A 15,651-nucleotide genomic window follows, 5' to 3' on the forward strand; every position below is an offset into this window, starting at 1 on the left:
CGTTGAAATTGACTTAGTAAAAGTCTCATAAAAATATTCCAAAGAGTCACTTTGCATTATATTACCAGGTAGTTCTGCCTTCTCCTCCAAGACTTATGACAGAAAGTTATTAAAGAAGCTAAATCAGAGCAGGTTTAAACTACGCAGACGCTTCATAACTGCAGTAATTTATGCCTTTCTTTTGCAGGACAGGGTCTTATTAAACAAATGATAAATGCATGAGGTTTAAGAGTAACCAGTAAATCCAAAGACGGTTAGAAAGACCTCCTCTGTTTGTGTGTGCAAATCCAGGTGAACACCAGCGACACAAACACCTCCGGCACGGAAGGTCGCCCTCCACCTTCCAAACCCCCCTGACAAATTGCTCACCTCAATTCTCCACAGTAAAGCGGTTACAGTCGAGGCAACTAAGTGATGAATGTTGCTTTTTTTAATTATTGAACCATAATTTATTTCCTGAAAATGACTAAACACAGAACCAGGAATTGGCAGCATTCATCCGAGTTTCACTGGGAGAGATAAACAAGTGCCCCAGAGGAGTTTCCACTATTTCCCAGAAAGTAGTATTCATTTAAAGCATTGGTTTAAATTTTATGGATGATGATGTTGCAGCTAAGAGGGCATTCGTGGGTAACTGGGTTAGGGAAATTAAAGGGGGCTGGGTCGGAAATCTGCATGCAAGGAGGGAGAGTAAACTCAGCAGGGTTCGGCGTCTACAATAACTCCGCTCAGGTGGATTCACGGGATTTCCGAAGATGCAAACCTCGCACCAAAACTCAGATAAACTGTGGAAAATGCAGACTTCAAAAAGAGTCCCCAGCGTCTTCAGACACCTCTTTCTTCCCGCATGCTGACACATCTCCCTCCCTCCTCCTCCTCCTCTCCCCTCTGTCGCTCGTCTTCCTGTCTCTGTCCCTGGTTTGTTGCCTCCATATGTCTGTCTTCATGTCTGTCTCTGTCAAACACAGATCCAGGAGCCCCGCGCCTGCACAGTGGAGATCAAATGCTAAACCCCGGCACATTTTAAGCTCGCCCAGAATGAACCTGCGAGGAAGGGAATCATAAACAATATTTGATCTTCCTGCTTCTGTCACTTGCAGACCTCCAGCCGAACACACGCACAGCTTGAGGGCAGCACTTTGAGGCTTTGTAGCTTCCCTCAGATCGGGGAAAGGTATACACAGACAGAGGAGCCAACTGGCCTTTTTCATTTAGACGGTAACAAAGGTAAACAACGGCACACAAAGACGGCGTCCTCTCGCTCAGCGCCCGTCTGCCTGCAGCCTGCACTCCACGCACTGTTTGATATTAAAAGACGACACAGGCGCTAACGGAGGAGGTGAGGGGGGGGGGGAGGCGGAGAGATGGAAAGACAGATAGAGGCGGACAGAAATGGAGACACAATGCTGTGGCATGTGTAGGCTATATTTAAACTGAAAACGACCAGGAGAATCTGTATGAAGGGGAGACATCGCCGTGCCAACGCCGACTCCATCCTCCGCTCCCTCTCCTTTTTCTCCTCCTTCATCCCTCCATCCTTACCTACTCTGCCTATATTATGGATGTTATTATTATTCCTGCATGTCGTCATGTCGCCCCCGCTTCTCTCTCCTTCCCCCGAGCAAGAAAGCGGGCACTACTGGCACCTCGCCAGATTACCCAATCAATCTCCTCTGAGAGAGGGGGGAGGGCGGCGGGAGGCAGGGAGGGAGGCAAAAGGAGAGAGAGAGGGGGAGGAATAAGAAAGGGAGGGAAAGGAAAGAAAGAGCAGGGGGGAGGAGGAGGATGTAGCGGGTTGGCGCTGAAAAAGACCTGAGAGGAATTGAAGCAGGTGAAACGGTGCAGGATGGGTAAGAAAAGGACAGAGACAAAGACAGCTCTGAAAGGGACGCGTGTGTGTGTTGCGTTAAAGCGGAGGCACCTGATACGAGGACACGAGGAGTTGCGGGGACGGAAAACACACACACACACGAAGTCACACACACACACAGTCCAGACAAAGGCTCGGCCATCAGAGGCTGTTTACAGAGAGCAGCTCCTCCCCTCGTGCCACCTGTTACTGTGGTCCAGCCGAACAAATGTTTAACCCTCGCAGAGAAACCCGGGCAACAGCCAACAGCGCACCTCCATCCGTCTACTGCCAGCACAATGCATGCTGGGAAGGGCTGCAAACAACACTTCTTCACGAGTTTCTGTATTTAGATTAATTGATTTAGAGGTGGAACAAGACATTATGTGACTGGTAGAAAATTAATCAGCAACAATATTCATTACTGATTGATCATTTGAGGAAAGATTTATAAATAACATATTTTTAGACATGACCTCTGTGCGTGGGAAATCATGAGTGGAAATCTAACTGGCAAAATGGTTAAATGAGAATAATCTAAAGGTTGCAGCCTACATATGTGACTCATTTGTGCCTATAAAAGTCAGAAATTAGAGTTCAAATCTGTTCAAAAAATGGTCCAAAAACCAAACATGTTCAAATAACAGATATAAAACTGTAAATGTTCAATTCTACTTTATTTACGACATCATTTCAGACCCACAACTGTTTTTTTTCACACCACTTTTTCCCTGATGCGTTCTATTTTTACACGAGCCGTGACGTTTATCAGAAAATGTTTTGATGCCCAGATTCGACTCCTCCATCTCAGCCATCATCGTGACAGTTCTCATCAATAAGCCGAGAGCCGCGCGGAGTCAGTGAAGCGCTGCGATGTGAATGACGCACTTGTGGCACTAAATCTGTGACACTCCGCGGGCGATGAACCCGGATTGGCATGAATCGCAGATGTTTGGGGTTACGACCCCTGGCTGGGGCGAAGCAAAATGTCTGCGACAACGAGGCCGAGTGTGTCGCTTCCTGAAAGACTGTTTGTGATTGCATGTGTGTGTGTGCGTGTCTGAGAGGGAAAAAACAGAGACTCATTCTTCTGCCCACTTTTATGTGAGAGAGAATGTGTGTGCGCTCGCTCGTCAATATGTATGCTTTCTTCATCACACAGCTCCCGTCCTTTAATCAGTCATATTGAGTTACTAAAGACGTGCCATGTTCTTATAATCAAACACTTTCCTCTACAAAGTGCTCTTTTGTGGAACATCCAAATTCCAGCAGAAAAGAGGACTATAAGACGAGCAGATCTCTTTTAGGAAATAAACATGATTAAAAGGCAATGTGAAGAGGAAGGACAGAAACAAAACTCCGACAATTAAGACGACAAGAGAGACCACTTAAATGACTTTACAGAGGTACAAGACTTCAGGCGCTTCCAGCTCGGGATGATACGCTGTCATCCCGCTCACTTTGACGGTGTGTGCGTTCATTTGCATACCACTGCGGGTGTGCGATATGCACACAAGCATGCCCACGAGTGTTTATGTGCGAGCCGGAGTGGCTATGATTGCAGATTCACCATCCAGGGGTGAAGCCGACCAGCGAGGCCTCCAGTTCTGGGAGTGCGGCCAGGGCTCCAATCCCGGCACATTCCCCTGGATTAGCTGTCAACCAGTCCCCAGATCTGAGGATTAGCACATTATATTCCATTATCTTCCCCAAACTGGAGAGTCCGCAAAGTCTACATCAGCGCTCACAATGGAGGCCAGTAGGACAAGGCTGAGTAAGAGGGGCCTTCAAAGCCGGGCCAAATTGAGCCAAACTGAGCCGAGCCAAACCAAATCTGTAACTAAGACTGTTCTGTGGCTCAATGTTGCCTCGCAACCGGATTAGTTCCGGGAAACAAATAAGCAAACTGTACTTCTAAATATCAATTTTATAGGCGAGCGCTGATATTCTCTCTTTGTTAACCACAGCAGACTGACAGTGAAGCTACCAACTCTAAAATAATTAAACATAAATACAAACAAAGCAATTCATCCTGCGCTCATTCCTCTTTTACTTCCCCAGCTGATCGACACGCAGAGCGTGTGAGCGCGTGTGACTCCTGGGAGCCGTGTTGTTTTTCACTCTGTGATCCGGGGGGACCAGTGGGGGGAATGAGGGAGCCGTTATCAGCAAGGGGGCCGTGATAGAGACTTGATCAGGCCGTCGGTCTGCGGGGACCGAGGAGCCAGAGTTAATCAGAGACAGACAGACCCCTCATCACCCCGGGGATTCACACGCTGCGACCCCGACACTCTCTCTCTCTCTCTCTCTCTCTCTCTATCCTGTCACACAAAGACACACAAACGTAACGGTCACAAAACACATGGGCTCACACGCACACACACACCTACTTGTGCATTTTAGGGTTGTCGGAGCTTCTGCAACACCCTCTGTGCATCTTAAGAGTTTAAGCTCCAGCATTTACACGCAACAAACAAACGAATTACAGAAAAATACAGCAAATATATCAAATATAAAATTCCCTGACAAAAAAAAGCATGCAGCGCTCCCCTGGGTCAAACATTAGCAGCTCATGCTGTGCAGCTAAACACTGCTCAGAGACTCATAACTTTATTCCATAATGAAGTGAAGATTGAAAATTTACAAAGTGAGTAAATATACGAGCCTGACTTTTAAGGACCTATGTAAAAAAATAATCCATTTCTTGAGACAATAAAATAATTTTTCTCAGTGAAAACATCATAAGGTTTTAATTTAGGAGCTGAAAAAGATGGAAGGCGGATATTTTACAAAGGATACGTCTGCATAAAGCGGAACTAATAACAGCGAATAAAGGACTGAGAACTTATTCTTAAATTAATCTATTTTTTCTACTGCATCAACAACAAATCAGCCGTCTCACTCAGACAGCTCCCACACTCTGACCTCTTGAACTTGAGCCAGGTCAAAGGTCAAACAACGCTGTCTGAATCCTTGAACTACAACAAAGTTTTATTAGCCTGTAAAGAACAAGCTCACAAGACCTCATAGACTCCGTTTAACTCTCAATAGATCAACTCACATTAAGTCTGCATCTTGTTTATTTGCTCAAACACTCGGCAGAGTTACTGATTTACGCAGCCGCACACAGAAACACGCCGACTTTTCAAATCTGTCTTTTGCGGCTGCACAATGTGAAGCCTGAAGTTCAGCCGCACGTTGACCAGGCCTGTCAGACGGCAGCCGTTAAAGAGCTGACATGCAGGTATCCAGCTGGCCTACCTCTGGAGAAAGGTGTAGGAAATTATATTGCATTTAGATTAATTAGACACAGTTGTCAGATTTAATTAACTACTAGGTTTAATTAACCATGTAATTAATCTTATGGTGGTCCAACACATGCACACACACACACAAGCAGACATGAGCCGAGACACACGCGTCGACTCGTGCCAACACACATGCACAGTACATGCACAACAAATGTAATCTGCTCCGCTGACAAGTGCTCACACTTTTGCTGTCAAACCTCATAAGAGAGTTCAGCTGAATGGATGACTGGCTAACGGCTAACACAGGCTGAATGAGGAGTGCTCGGTAAGAATAGAGCCGCTAATCCATTTCAGGTTTCACTCCTGCACAGGTGGAAACATAATCTACTGGTAGAAGAAGTCCGTGCAGACAAACGCGTCTGCAATCCTGAGTCGAATATGTCAGAAAATGAGGCGTTCAAGGGCCACGATCACGCCAAAATGCTCATTTGCAGTAATGAGAGCTGGACCGACAAACACCTTCAATTCACGCGCCAACCAGCTTTTAAAGAGCAGTGTTTGTGTGTGCGTGTGTGTGTGTTTGATAGCTTACTGATCGACTGCTCCCCCTCTCCAGAAGATGAGAAGGGTCAGGGGGTCCGTGGACCCTGACCTTTCATCACCTGGTCCGGCCCCTGCAGCCACAACTAGCCAAGCCTCTCCAGCTCTAAATGTGTCCTCTATGTGTGTGTGTGTGTATTGTTTGTGAATGTGTGCGTTAATGTGCTCCTGTGATCAGCCAGCTGCTTTATGTGCTTTGACCTTTCCTGGAAACCTTGAGTGGACCAATAAATAGCCAGGCAGCATCGCGACCTTTCACCTCAGAGCGACAGTTTGGCTGAGACCCGAGGGGTCAGAGGTCAGCGTTTGAGGAAGTGCGGGCAGCAGATGAGCTGGAGTGTTATCCTGCTGGGGAGCATGATGGAAAAGGGATATCTGATCAGGGCTGATCATGTGAAGAGAAGCAGGAAGTCTGTATGTGGCTTTAAAAATTAAAAGCTGGAAGTCTAAAGGCTTTCCTATCAAATATACAAGTGGTGTTCATAAATGCTGCATTTTTAAACGCATGCTATTTCAGACGTCTGGCTCAGTCTGTCCCATCCAGAGCAGACCAGACATGTCAAAACAAGAACCAGCAGCATTATCGCACACAGAAAATAGTCTCTTCCCTGATACACACTCCGCATGTGCACAAAACCATGTGTCAGTGTGTGTGTGTGTGTGTCCAAGTGTTGGATGTGTGTATATTTATGCACACAACTGGTGGGTTGGTTAAGTTCACTCACATAGTCATGGAAAGCCTTGGCCTCGCTGGAATGTTCACATGTCTCCCTCCGGTCCGGGGCCGCGCAGTACAGATCCCAGAATACACTGCACACGAGACAAGAGAGCAGCAGCAGTCAGACACTTCAATGTGTGAGCCACAGACACAGTGTGATCCTGGTGTGTTTGTTTCTGGTGTAGATGTGGCTGCAATTCACTTCTGATTAGTCCTGAGTGAAAGTGTTTAGAGTGGAGTAATCAAGGTACAAAAAATGTACTTCAACAATTTAAATAAAGTTGTGAAGAGTTCATTTCTATAAATGTGTTAAACGTAAAAGACATTGATGTGCAGGAGGGTGCTCTTTCTACAAAACAAAACGCAGGAGTGTTTTGTTTGTCTTTTTTTACAAAATAAAACGCAGAAGTGTGCTGTTTTAACATATTAAATGTAGGATTGACCTTTTATTACATATTAAATAGTATTTATTTATCAAATTATCATATAAATCAGGAAATATCTGATTAAAAAAAACATGTTACCAAGGCCTGGGAAGTATTTGTTGATAACTCATAATACTTACAGTACAATAGAGTATAAAATATAAAAGGGTACATTGCAAAACAGTTCCTAGGCATCAGATTTTTTTTTTTCAAATAAGATGTTAAATGAAAAATGTCCATCACAATTTTTCATAGCACAAGTTCACATTCTTAAATTGTTTTGTATTCGTCAACCAACTTTCAAAAACCCAACTTTGTTAAGTTTCCTTTCATTAAGGGCGAAGAAAACACGCATATATTCACATTTGAGAAGATGGGAGCACTTCATGTTCAGGATTTTTGCTTGAAAAAATTAATTTCTGTCGATTGCCTTAACGATAAACCAACAAGGCATTTATGCTCTGCTGCAGAGAGCTTGATACAGTTGTAAATACTCAACATACAGAAACATTTCAGTCAGCATTCAAAGTAAGCCCAGTAGGTATTGAGTTACCAGGCCTTATTTAAAATCCATGTAAAAAGCTACACTGCAGCCTCCTCTGCGCCCGGCACACAGTCCAACAGTCCGGCCCGCAGCCTGCAGCCTGCAGCTCCGCTCCACAGAGCTTTTACCCCGGACGGACGGGTCGCCAAATGTTCCTCTCAGCCTGCCCTGGCGACCTGCACATTATTGACCAATCAGCTGTGATTATGTTACTTACTGCCCAATCAGCCGTGCTCATATTAGTTAATTAGACCAATCCTACTCCTCCAGGGCAGCAGGGGCCACCAGGTCCCACTCCAAATGGACCCCTTAATTACTGCGCTGAAATTAAGTACCTGCTAAGCCGGTCCACATTAAGGACTTCTCTACTTCAAGATATTGATTTCATGGACAGGGTATGAAAAAAAAAAGAGCAGCTGAATTCATGAGAGGAAATTCTTGCTGTGGTTTAAAGGTGCAAATAAAGTGTATCATGCATTCTTTGTGCTGATGTTAGGAGCAGCTGTGACACTTGATTTGACAGACTGCGAAATGGAGCAGAAAATATTAGCTGATCGCCCATAACTGTCACAGACTCGCTCACCAGCACCCTGTCGCATACGGGACAAGATGTTTGATTTTCATGGTTTAGTGTGTTAAAAGCGGTTATTGCTAACATTGTTGATGAATGATCTACACTTTCCTTCGTGATCTCTTGATTTCTGTGATTTGAGGGTCAAGGAAACAAGAGTGCGACAAAATGTTTTCAAAATAAAACATCAAGGATAAAAAGTTGGTGCCCTGAGGCGTTCAGGGAACACTGGAGGACGCAGTAGCAAACACATATGTCGGTTGTGTGTGCCGTGCTGCCCTTCAGTCTCTTGACAATAAAGCCAGTGTACATTATCATATCTATCGCTAGGTGTTAAAGAGATTGCTGCTCCTTCAGACAGGAGCCGCGGCGAAAAGGCGCGACCATCGCAAATCCAATCAGCTGTCAGGGAAATGAAACGGGACGCGGGTTACAGTTTGTTGCTGAAAAAAAACAACCAGGTACGGGGGGCAGGGGCAGGGGAAAGGTGATCTAACATCTCCTGGCCTGTGAGGGCTGGAATATATTGCGATTTGAGCAGCTGACCCACGTCTGTCTGAGGCGGGCGGGGGAATCTCATTCTGTGCGTCAGTGCATAATCTGAGGGAGGATCTCTGGTGGACAGGAATGAGCGTAGAAAACAAGACTTTTGTAATTGTGATAATTTTATACAAAGGAGAAATTATTGTGCATACGGTTTGAACGGTAAAGAAAGGAGCTAGGTGTAAAAAAAGTGTTAGATTATCAAGCAATAATGGGCAGATTATCTGAAAACAGGGGAACAAAATCATTCCCATCTACTGTACCGACTCATGCTTCACCAGGCCTTAATCCAGGCTTGATGTGACCATTGTTAGCCCCGATTTGACGATCCCACCCACATTCACAAGGAGAAAAGGCCCATGTCATAGTTGTTGTCTCTTCCTTTACAGAAACACTAATCTCTGGAAATTATCTGGGAAGTCAACATTTGCGGTTAATTAGCAGCAGCAATCTGCGAGAAATCTTGTTCTCTGCACCCTCCTTGTAATAGTAAATTTTCTATCCAATTATCTAATCATTTCAATCTAATCAGCTCATCATGGGAAGCTCCTTATGGTATTATGGGGAGTGGAGCCACACAACTGTGTGTATAGAAGAAAAAACAACTCTTACTTTGAAGAGTCACGGGGCAGATTTAAATTGCAGCTTAGGGTCATGCAAACTCTCTTTTATTCATTCAAATGAGAAACACGGCTCTAAAATAAGAGCCAGGACTGTATGCACACACACACACACACACACGCACACACACTTTGTATCCAGAACAGAGGAGGAAGGGATTAGCGTCCAGCCGTCCAGAAGAAGACAATTACTAAAATTAAATGCCATCACGATAATTATTTGCAATTAACTGTGGTCGGACAAAGACGCTGGTTACAATGTGCTTTCCCATTAAAATAAACAAAGACGCAGAAAGACAGACACACGGCGGCTGGTGGCAGGTCTACATGATAATCCTCTGTGTGTGTGTGTGTGTGTGTGTGCGTCTCCAGTCAGTGAGTCAGGAGAGAGAAATATACACAGAAATAAAGATGGAGATAAGGAGGCTGAAACATAAAGTCCAGCAGAAATAAAGTTCCTCGCGTGCTGTCTCCTCCTCTTATCCGAACAGGCTCTTCTTAATGGGACAAAATGCTGCAATCAAAGAGCGAAGGGGGGGGCGGAGAAACACAACCTTTCCAGTTGTCTTTATTAACTTGACTCAAGTAGCAGCGAGTCTCCTGGTAGCAGCGATGCATTCATCAAGCAGGAGGAAACAAACACATCACGGAGCCATGTAAATCAGGAACACTCCCTTTGGACCGTGGCTGATAATTACAGCAGACTGTCATCGCAACAAGACTGACGGCTTTGGGAGAAGCAGCAACATGAGATGAAGTTCTACGTTCTTCATAGAGAAGTCAGGATCAATGGTGGAGACTTGAGAGACAGTCAAAAGAAATAATGCTCTGTTTAACACTCTTGTTTGGTGTCTGGACAACAAGTTAGCATTGTTAGCATGGTTTATAGTAGCAGTATTTGCAACCAGCTCTTCCGGTCTCCTGGACTGACAGTAATGAATAGAGTTCAGTTCTTCTAAACTCTTCAAGTAGTTTTGCAATTGCTGAAAAAGTTGAGTTGATCGAGTTTTATCATTTCAATCAGGACACCCAAAAAATTAATCAATACATGATCTACTCTACACCTGTTTCGACACCAAGGCAACAAAAACAGAAGTCATAGGAACCAAAAATAAGGTATACAGTGCGGGTACAGAAAAAACTTACTGAACACATGCCAGCTTAACCTACCAATAGGCAGGATTTTTCATCTTACAATATTCCTTCTTAATCATCACTCATAATCCAGTAGAAGTGTGAGGCGGTGTCTGTATCTGCAGAGGATCTGCCCTTCGTCTGTGTTTCTACCTTTCTTTTTATTCTGCCGTGTTTGGGACATTTCTGGACGTCCATTGCTGGGCAGTGGTGTTCAGCTCACAGCCAACCGTCCACAGGTCGGGGCTAAATGAAAACAAAGCGCCAAGGTGACGTGGCTGTCTCTCTGCTCTGCTCTCTGTCTGTCTGCAACAGAGACTATCATACTTTTTGCATCTTTATGAGACGTGAAAGGGACTTCACAAAATGCAGTCCGCTGTGACGTCGCTGTAAAGAGCTCCAGGTGTGACAGAGGGCGGAGCAGACAGAAAGACAGCGACTCCGGCCTATGAAAACTAAATCCTGTACCTTCCTGCGGGGTTGTACGGAGGTGTAGGTGCGTTAGTTTGCTGTTTACAACATAACCGATCAGATCAGAAAATAATATCTTATTTCTCAGTTTCACTGTTTTATTTACATTAACTCACTCTCTTCACTTCCTGTTTATGTAGCACGACCACATCTGCTTTCTCTCTTTTGCTCGTGGCAGCTTCGGGATGGAAAATCTGCCTGTAGATCTGTTGTTTTTTTAAAGCTTTGGTACCTTTCGGTACGATCGGACATGAGAATAATGGAGATTGAATCGTTTTCAAACATAAAAGTATCGAAGTATTGAAAATTTTGACAACCTGATTCTGCATATGAATGCAGAAGGCAAGGGACAAGATTATTGGTTCATATGTCCATCTGGCAGTAATAGCATTTAAAAGGCCTCGGCTGTATGCAGGAAAACATTTGTGTTGGTGAAAGAGGTGAAACAGTTATTCCCAATCCCTCACCACGTGGGCTGTCATTTGACCAAGATTTAGCTTTATATTAATCAAACTCACATACATAAAAGTGCTGCTAACAATCTTGTCTAGAAGTCGCCTCTCAAGTCAGACTATTTTTGTGTTTCTCAGGTTGCTAGTTGAACATTGTCCACCAAGAACAGGGATTACCTTTACCGCTTATCTAGCTACACTGGAAGCCATGAAAAATTGTCCGTGGCTCCCAGAGGCTGTATCATCATGACATCGTCAGGTGATAGCTGATGGGTTCCAAGATCGGTTACCAGAGTAATACCCCCAGTAATACATCTGTGTATCAAACTCGGCATCAACAAAGTTGGAACGATGTTCGAGCGCTGCTTGGACGGAGACGGGCGGGGGTTGTAGCTGAGATGACAAGGAGTCGCAGAAGTTAGCGACGGAGCATAGCATTACACCAGAAAGGGGGCGGAGATTAGCGTGTTGACACAGGTTTTGTGTTCCCATCGCTGCAGATCGGAGCCGAGGCGATAATTACCCGGGTCTACTGCAGAGTCTTTTGACCCGGATTGTAACCTTTCCCACTAAGCAAAAAAGCCTGCTGTTAACGGGTTTTATGACCAGTGGGAAAGCGGCTTAAGTGGAACCACATACAAACTGAACTTACTGTATTTGTGCTACTATTGTACATTTACTGAGATGTAAATGTCAGTGATGGTCCTGGAACTGCAACTAGGCTGATGTCAGTGGTTGGTTTATAAAGAGTTCAGCAGCAGAGGTCGGCTGAACTCTGACTGACAAGAAATTAAAGAAGAGGCCATCACACTGAGGATCCTCCAAATACTGCTGTTGTGCTGAGGTTTTATGTGTGTGTGTGTGTGTGTGTGTGTGTGTGTGTGTGTGTGTGTGTTTTATATTGGGGGGGGGTGGGGGGGGAGTGTGGGGGGGTGTATTGAGGATTCAGGGTCCATCCAGTGAAAACTGGTTAAAGCCATCGATTTTGGGATAAGGAGGAGACAACTAGCAGCAGCCAATAGAAAGGGAGCTAATGACACAATCAACACCTGCAGCCCTCGCTGAGCCTTTTCTTTATCCTTCCACCCATAACAACAGATGTGGATGAGTGACCCCCACCGCCAGCCTCCCCTCTTCCTCCCCCAACATCACCCCCTCCCCCCTCTCTTCCAGCCCTGGAAGCCCCCCACCAACGCCATCCTACAGGAAGCAGCCGCAGAGACAGGAGGGAAGAAAACCCCAGCGAGGTGCTGAGGAGGAGGACGACGGGGGCGGGGCTGCGGTGGTGGTGTTGGTGGTGGGGTCGGGGTCTTAGATTTGGCTGTTTAACACAAAAGAGGCTGGAATGCAAAGAGTTAATCCGTTCGGGGGTCTCTCTTCCGCAAACAAAGGGACAGGCCTCCAGACAAAGGTTGAGGGAGGGGGAGCGAAGGGTGAGGGACGAGGGAGGTTGGTGGCTTTCCTACCATCTGGAGCTTTTGTTTTGGGGGAGGCTGGAGGTTGGAGGGGGGTCTGCTTGGTGGACACGGGACTCCACCCCCCCCTTCTTCACCCCGGACCCCACCCCCAGTGAGTCTCCATGTCCACGTGCTGCGTGGCCCAGACAGACGCCCCTCAGCTAGGTCATACTACACCGGAGCCCTGCCCTGCTCAGGCTGGCTAATCATCAGCCTACACACACACACACACACACACACACACACACATCTCCCACACAGTGCTAAAATATATCAATACAGTCAGAACACACACTATGAGCTCTCTGTATTCCCTCTCTCTCACACACGCGCCCAGCCTCCCCGGGCCGTCTTATTGGCTCAGGCGGAGGCGAGGGCAAACTTAAGCCGCGCTGTATGTTTGTGTATGTCACTCTGTCAGTATTACTGCTGGCTGTCCAATTGAGAGCTGTCAGGTTGAGAGAAGCCAGGCTCTTTAAGGACCATTATGAACCGTGTCAACAGGCTGCACAATTACAACACACACTGGGGCCAGAGAGAGGATGAATGAATGAAGCCGCATGTCCGGGTTTATTACACAGGGCCAGCCGGGGGGCTTTGGGGATGAGCACGATAGCATGAATGACAAACAAAGCGATCCCTGTCAAACCTCTTATCCCGGCTCGCTTTGGCTCTCGTGCTGCCTTGCGGAGGATTCAGCCTCTCAACCTCCCTGCCTGCTCGCCTGCTTGATTCTTTGTCTGCATCCTTTCCAGCTGCCCGGCTTCCTCCTCCACTGACAGTCTGCTCCCCTCTTTGCCTTTTAGTGGGATTTTCTAAGTCCTGGCATCACAACTGGAAAAGGGGAATCCTACATATGGGTGTTCCCAATCCTTGTAATTCAGACACGGAGAAAAACAGCGTACGTGTCAGGCACCGAGCCCACTGACCCTGTTCACCCAGCCAGATAGAAAACACTGTCTGCAGTTTGTCATCAAGAAATCTGACAGATTTAAAGACGCAGAAAGAAAAGAGGAAAAAATCCACATCAGAGTCTTGTTCAATTAAATCAAGCATCAGGTCAAATTGCCTCAAATCTTGGCGTTGACTAGACGTTAACAGACAATAACAGACAACAGCTCAAGCATCAGTCAAGGCTTTGACACGCATCTCGTGGAGGAAATGAAGTTATGGTGCATTCAGACCTGAGAGCTTTAGGCCGGACTGTCGCACTCCCAAAGTCCGGTTCGTACGGACAGGTGAGAACACGCATTCTAACTCTGGTGCAGACCAAACCGCTGCACCAGGGGCTCGGTCCGTTTCGGTTCGATTCAGGTGGGAACATAATTGGACTTAAAGTAGGGCCTAATATAGGAAGCAAACCAAAAACAACTGTGCATTGTGGGTTGTTTAAACGGATGTTGACACTTGCAGAGACAGCCACGCAGCCAGGCAGCGAGGTGAGAAGAGGATAAACGTGGGGAGCGACGAGGAAATAGAAGAATGGGCTAATCAAACAATTTTACACGTTTGTCGAAACGCACAAGAACACGGTGTTCAAACTGTTCAGTGGAAAACTAAAGGGGACTGATCGAACTGAGGAACAATGTCGGTTAAAAGAGCAACTTATGGCGCAGTTAGGAGGGACTGCACAATCCCATTCAGAAAGTCTGCATTTAGTCCAGCCGTCTTTTCCTTCAGAGGATCAAATCAACGGAATCCTGTACCACGTTTGTTTGCATATCACCTGTGAATCGGATCCTATCTGCTCATGTTGTGGCACAAACTAGTATATTTCTAACTATTGTTGAATTGTTTTTGATGCCAATCACATCTGGCAAAAGGGACTACCTTTCGGCTAACTTGGTGCATTAGTGTACAGTGTTCCTTTCCTTCAAATAAATTATTAAACTGAAGATTGAAAAAAGTAAAAAAAAAACTCAACAAAACATTAAAGGCCACGATTCTCTCTCTTCCTGTTCTCTCTCTTTGTTTACTTCAGGGAGTTTTCCCACGTGCAAATCCTGACCAATCAGAGAGCAGTGTCCTCAGAAGACAACCAAACTCGAGGCGAAATGCAACCCGGTAACAATTTGCTCTTTGAATCGGACCAAACAAACTGACTTAAGGTGTGAAAGCATGCATACTTTAAAAGCCCAGAACGTGCATGGAAATAATCACGTTCTGAAGTTCTCTTCAGCTTCAAAGTAATTCAGTAGTAATTTTCTGTACATCCATGAACCTGCTGCGAACAGTCTATCTATAGCCTGAGAAACAAGAGCGTACACGTAACTCACTGAATCCACAGCAGCATTATACTTCCTGTTTTGTTAGGCTCCGTCTCTGATTCTGATTGAACGCTGCACACTTGGATGTGTGGTTATAAAAAAAGAACAGTTCCAGCTTAAATAACAGAGTAAAGCAAGTTAGCTCACTTGTCAATCAGAGGGACGCCAGGAGTACAGCACTTAAACATGTGTGAGATGATGCACTTTGCATTCCCTGCAATTACAGCCGACTCTCCACCCCTGCACATTCTTTCAAACCATCAAGAGTACTTCTACGGTATGAACGTGAGCTGTTGAAAAAGATATGCGTGTGTGTGTGTGTGGTCAGGAGAAAGAAAGCATCAACGTATACATACCACCACCATGAGTGTAAAAATCCAGGAGGTTCCCCGAGTGTGATGTTCTTCTCCCATCGGATCTGAGACGAGGAGAGAAGACAGAGGAGGGGAATGAAAAATTAGACACCGCTGCATGTTTTATGCATAATGTAATCATTTCGCTCAACTGTCCCTCCAACTTCAGACAGACTGAGGCGAGAGGAGCGATGGCCGGACGGAGAAATAGGCCAGCGCAGTGGAGTGCAGTGCAGTGAGGAGTTTGTGGATAAGAAAGTGTTACTGTCTTGAAGCAGCGGCCCTCTCCGCTGCCCTCACACACCAGCAGAGCTCCTGCCTGTATCTGGACACAGAGATAAGATCCGGAGCGAGATAGTAGACCTGCTCCCTGCTTCACACACTCCCTCTGACATG

General features: G+C 45.8%; 1 protein-coding gene across 2 annotated transcripts in view; it reads right to left on the reverse strand.

Annotated features, from left to right (window-relative positions):
* ssbp4 (single stranded DNA binding protein 4) overlaps positions 1-15,651 on the reverse strand; it is an 84,633-nt gene that overhangs the window by 53,916 nt on the left and 15,066 nt on the right. For both annotated transcript variants that reach the window (XM_069679335.1, XM_069679334.1), the window contains exons 3-4: positions 15,259-15,320; positions 6,426-6,510 (exon numbers count right to left, since the gene is read on the reverse strand). In XM_069679335.1, the coding sequence (XP_069535436.1) occupies positions 6,426-6,510; positions 15,259-15,320 (147 nt within the window). The remainder of the gene's footprint in view (positions 1-6,425; positions 6,511-15,258; positions 15,321-15,651) is intronic.

This window comes from Semicossyphus pulcher, unplaced genomic scaffold (assembly GCF_022749685.1).
Source record: "Semicossyphus pulcher isolate SPU_LCO1_2020_fin unplaced genomic scaffold, fSemPul1.0.p SCAF_4, whole genome shotgun sequence".
NCBI classification, from domain to species: Eukaryota; Metazoa; Chordata; class Actinopteri; order Labriformes; family Labridae; genus Semicossyphus; species Semicossyphus pulcher.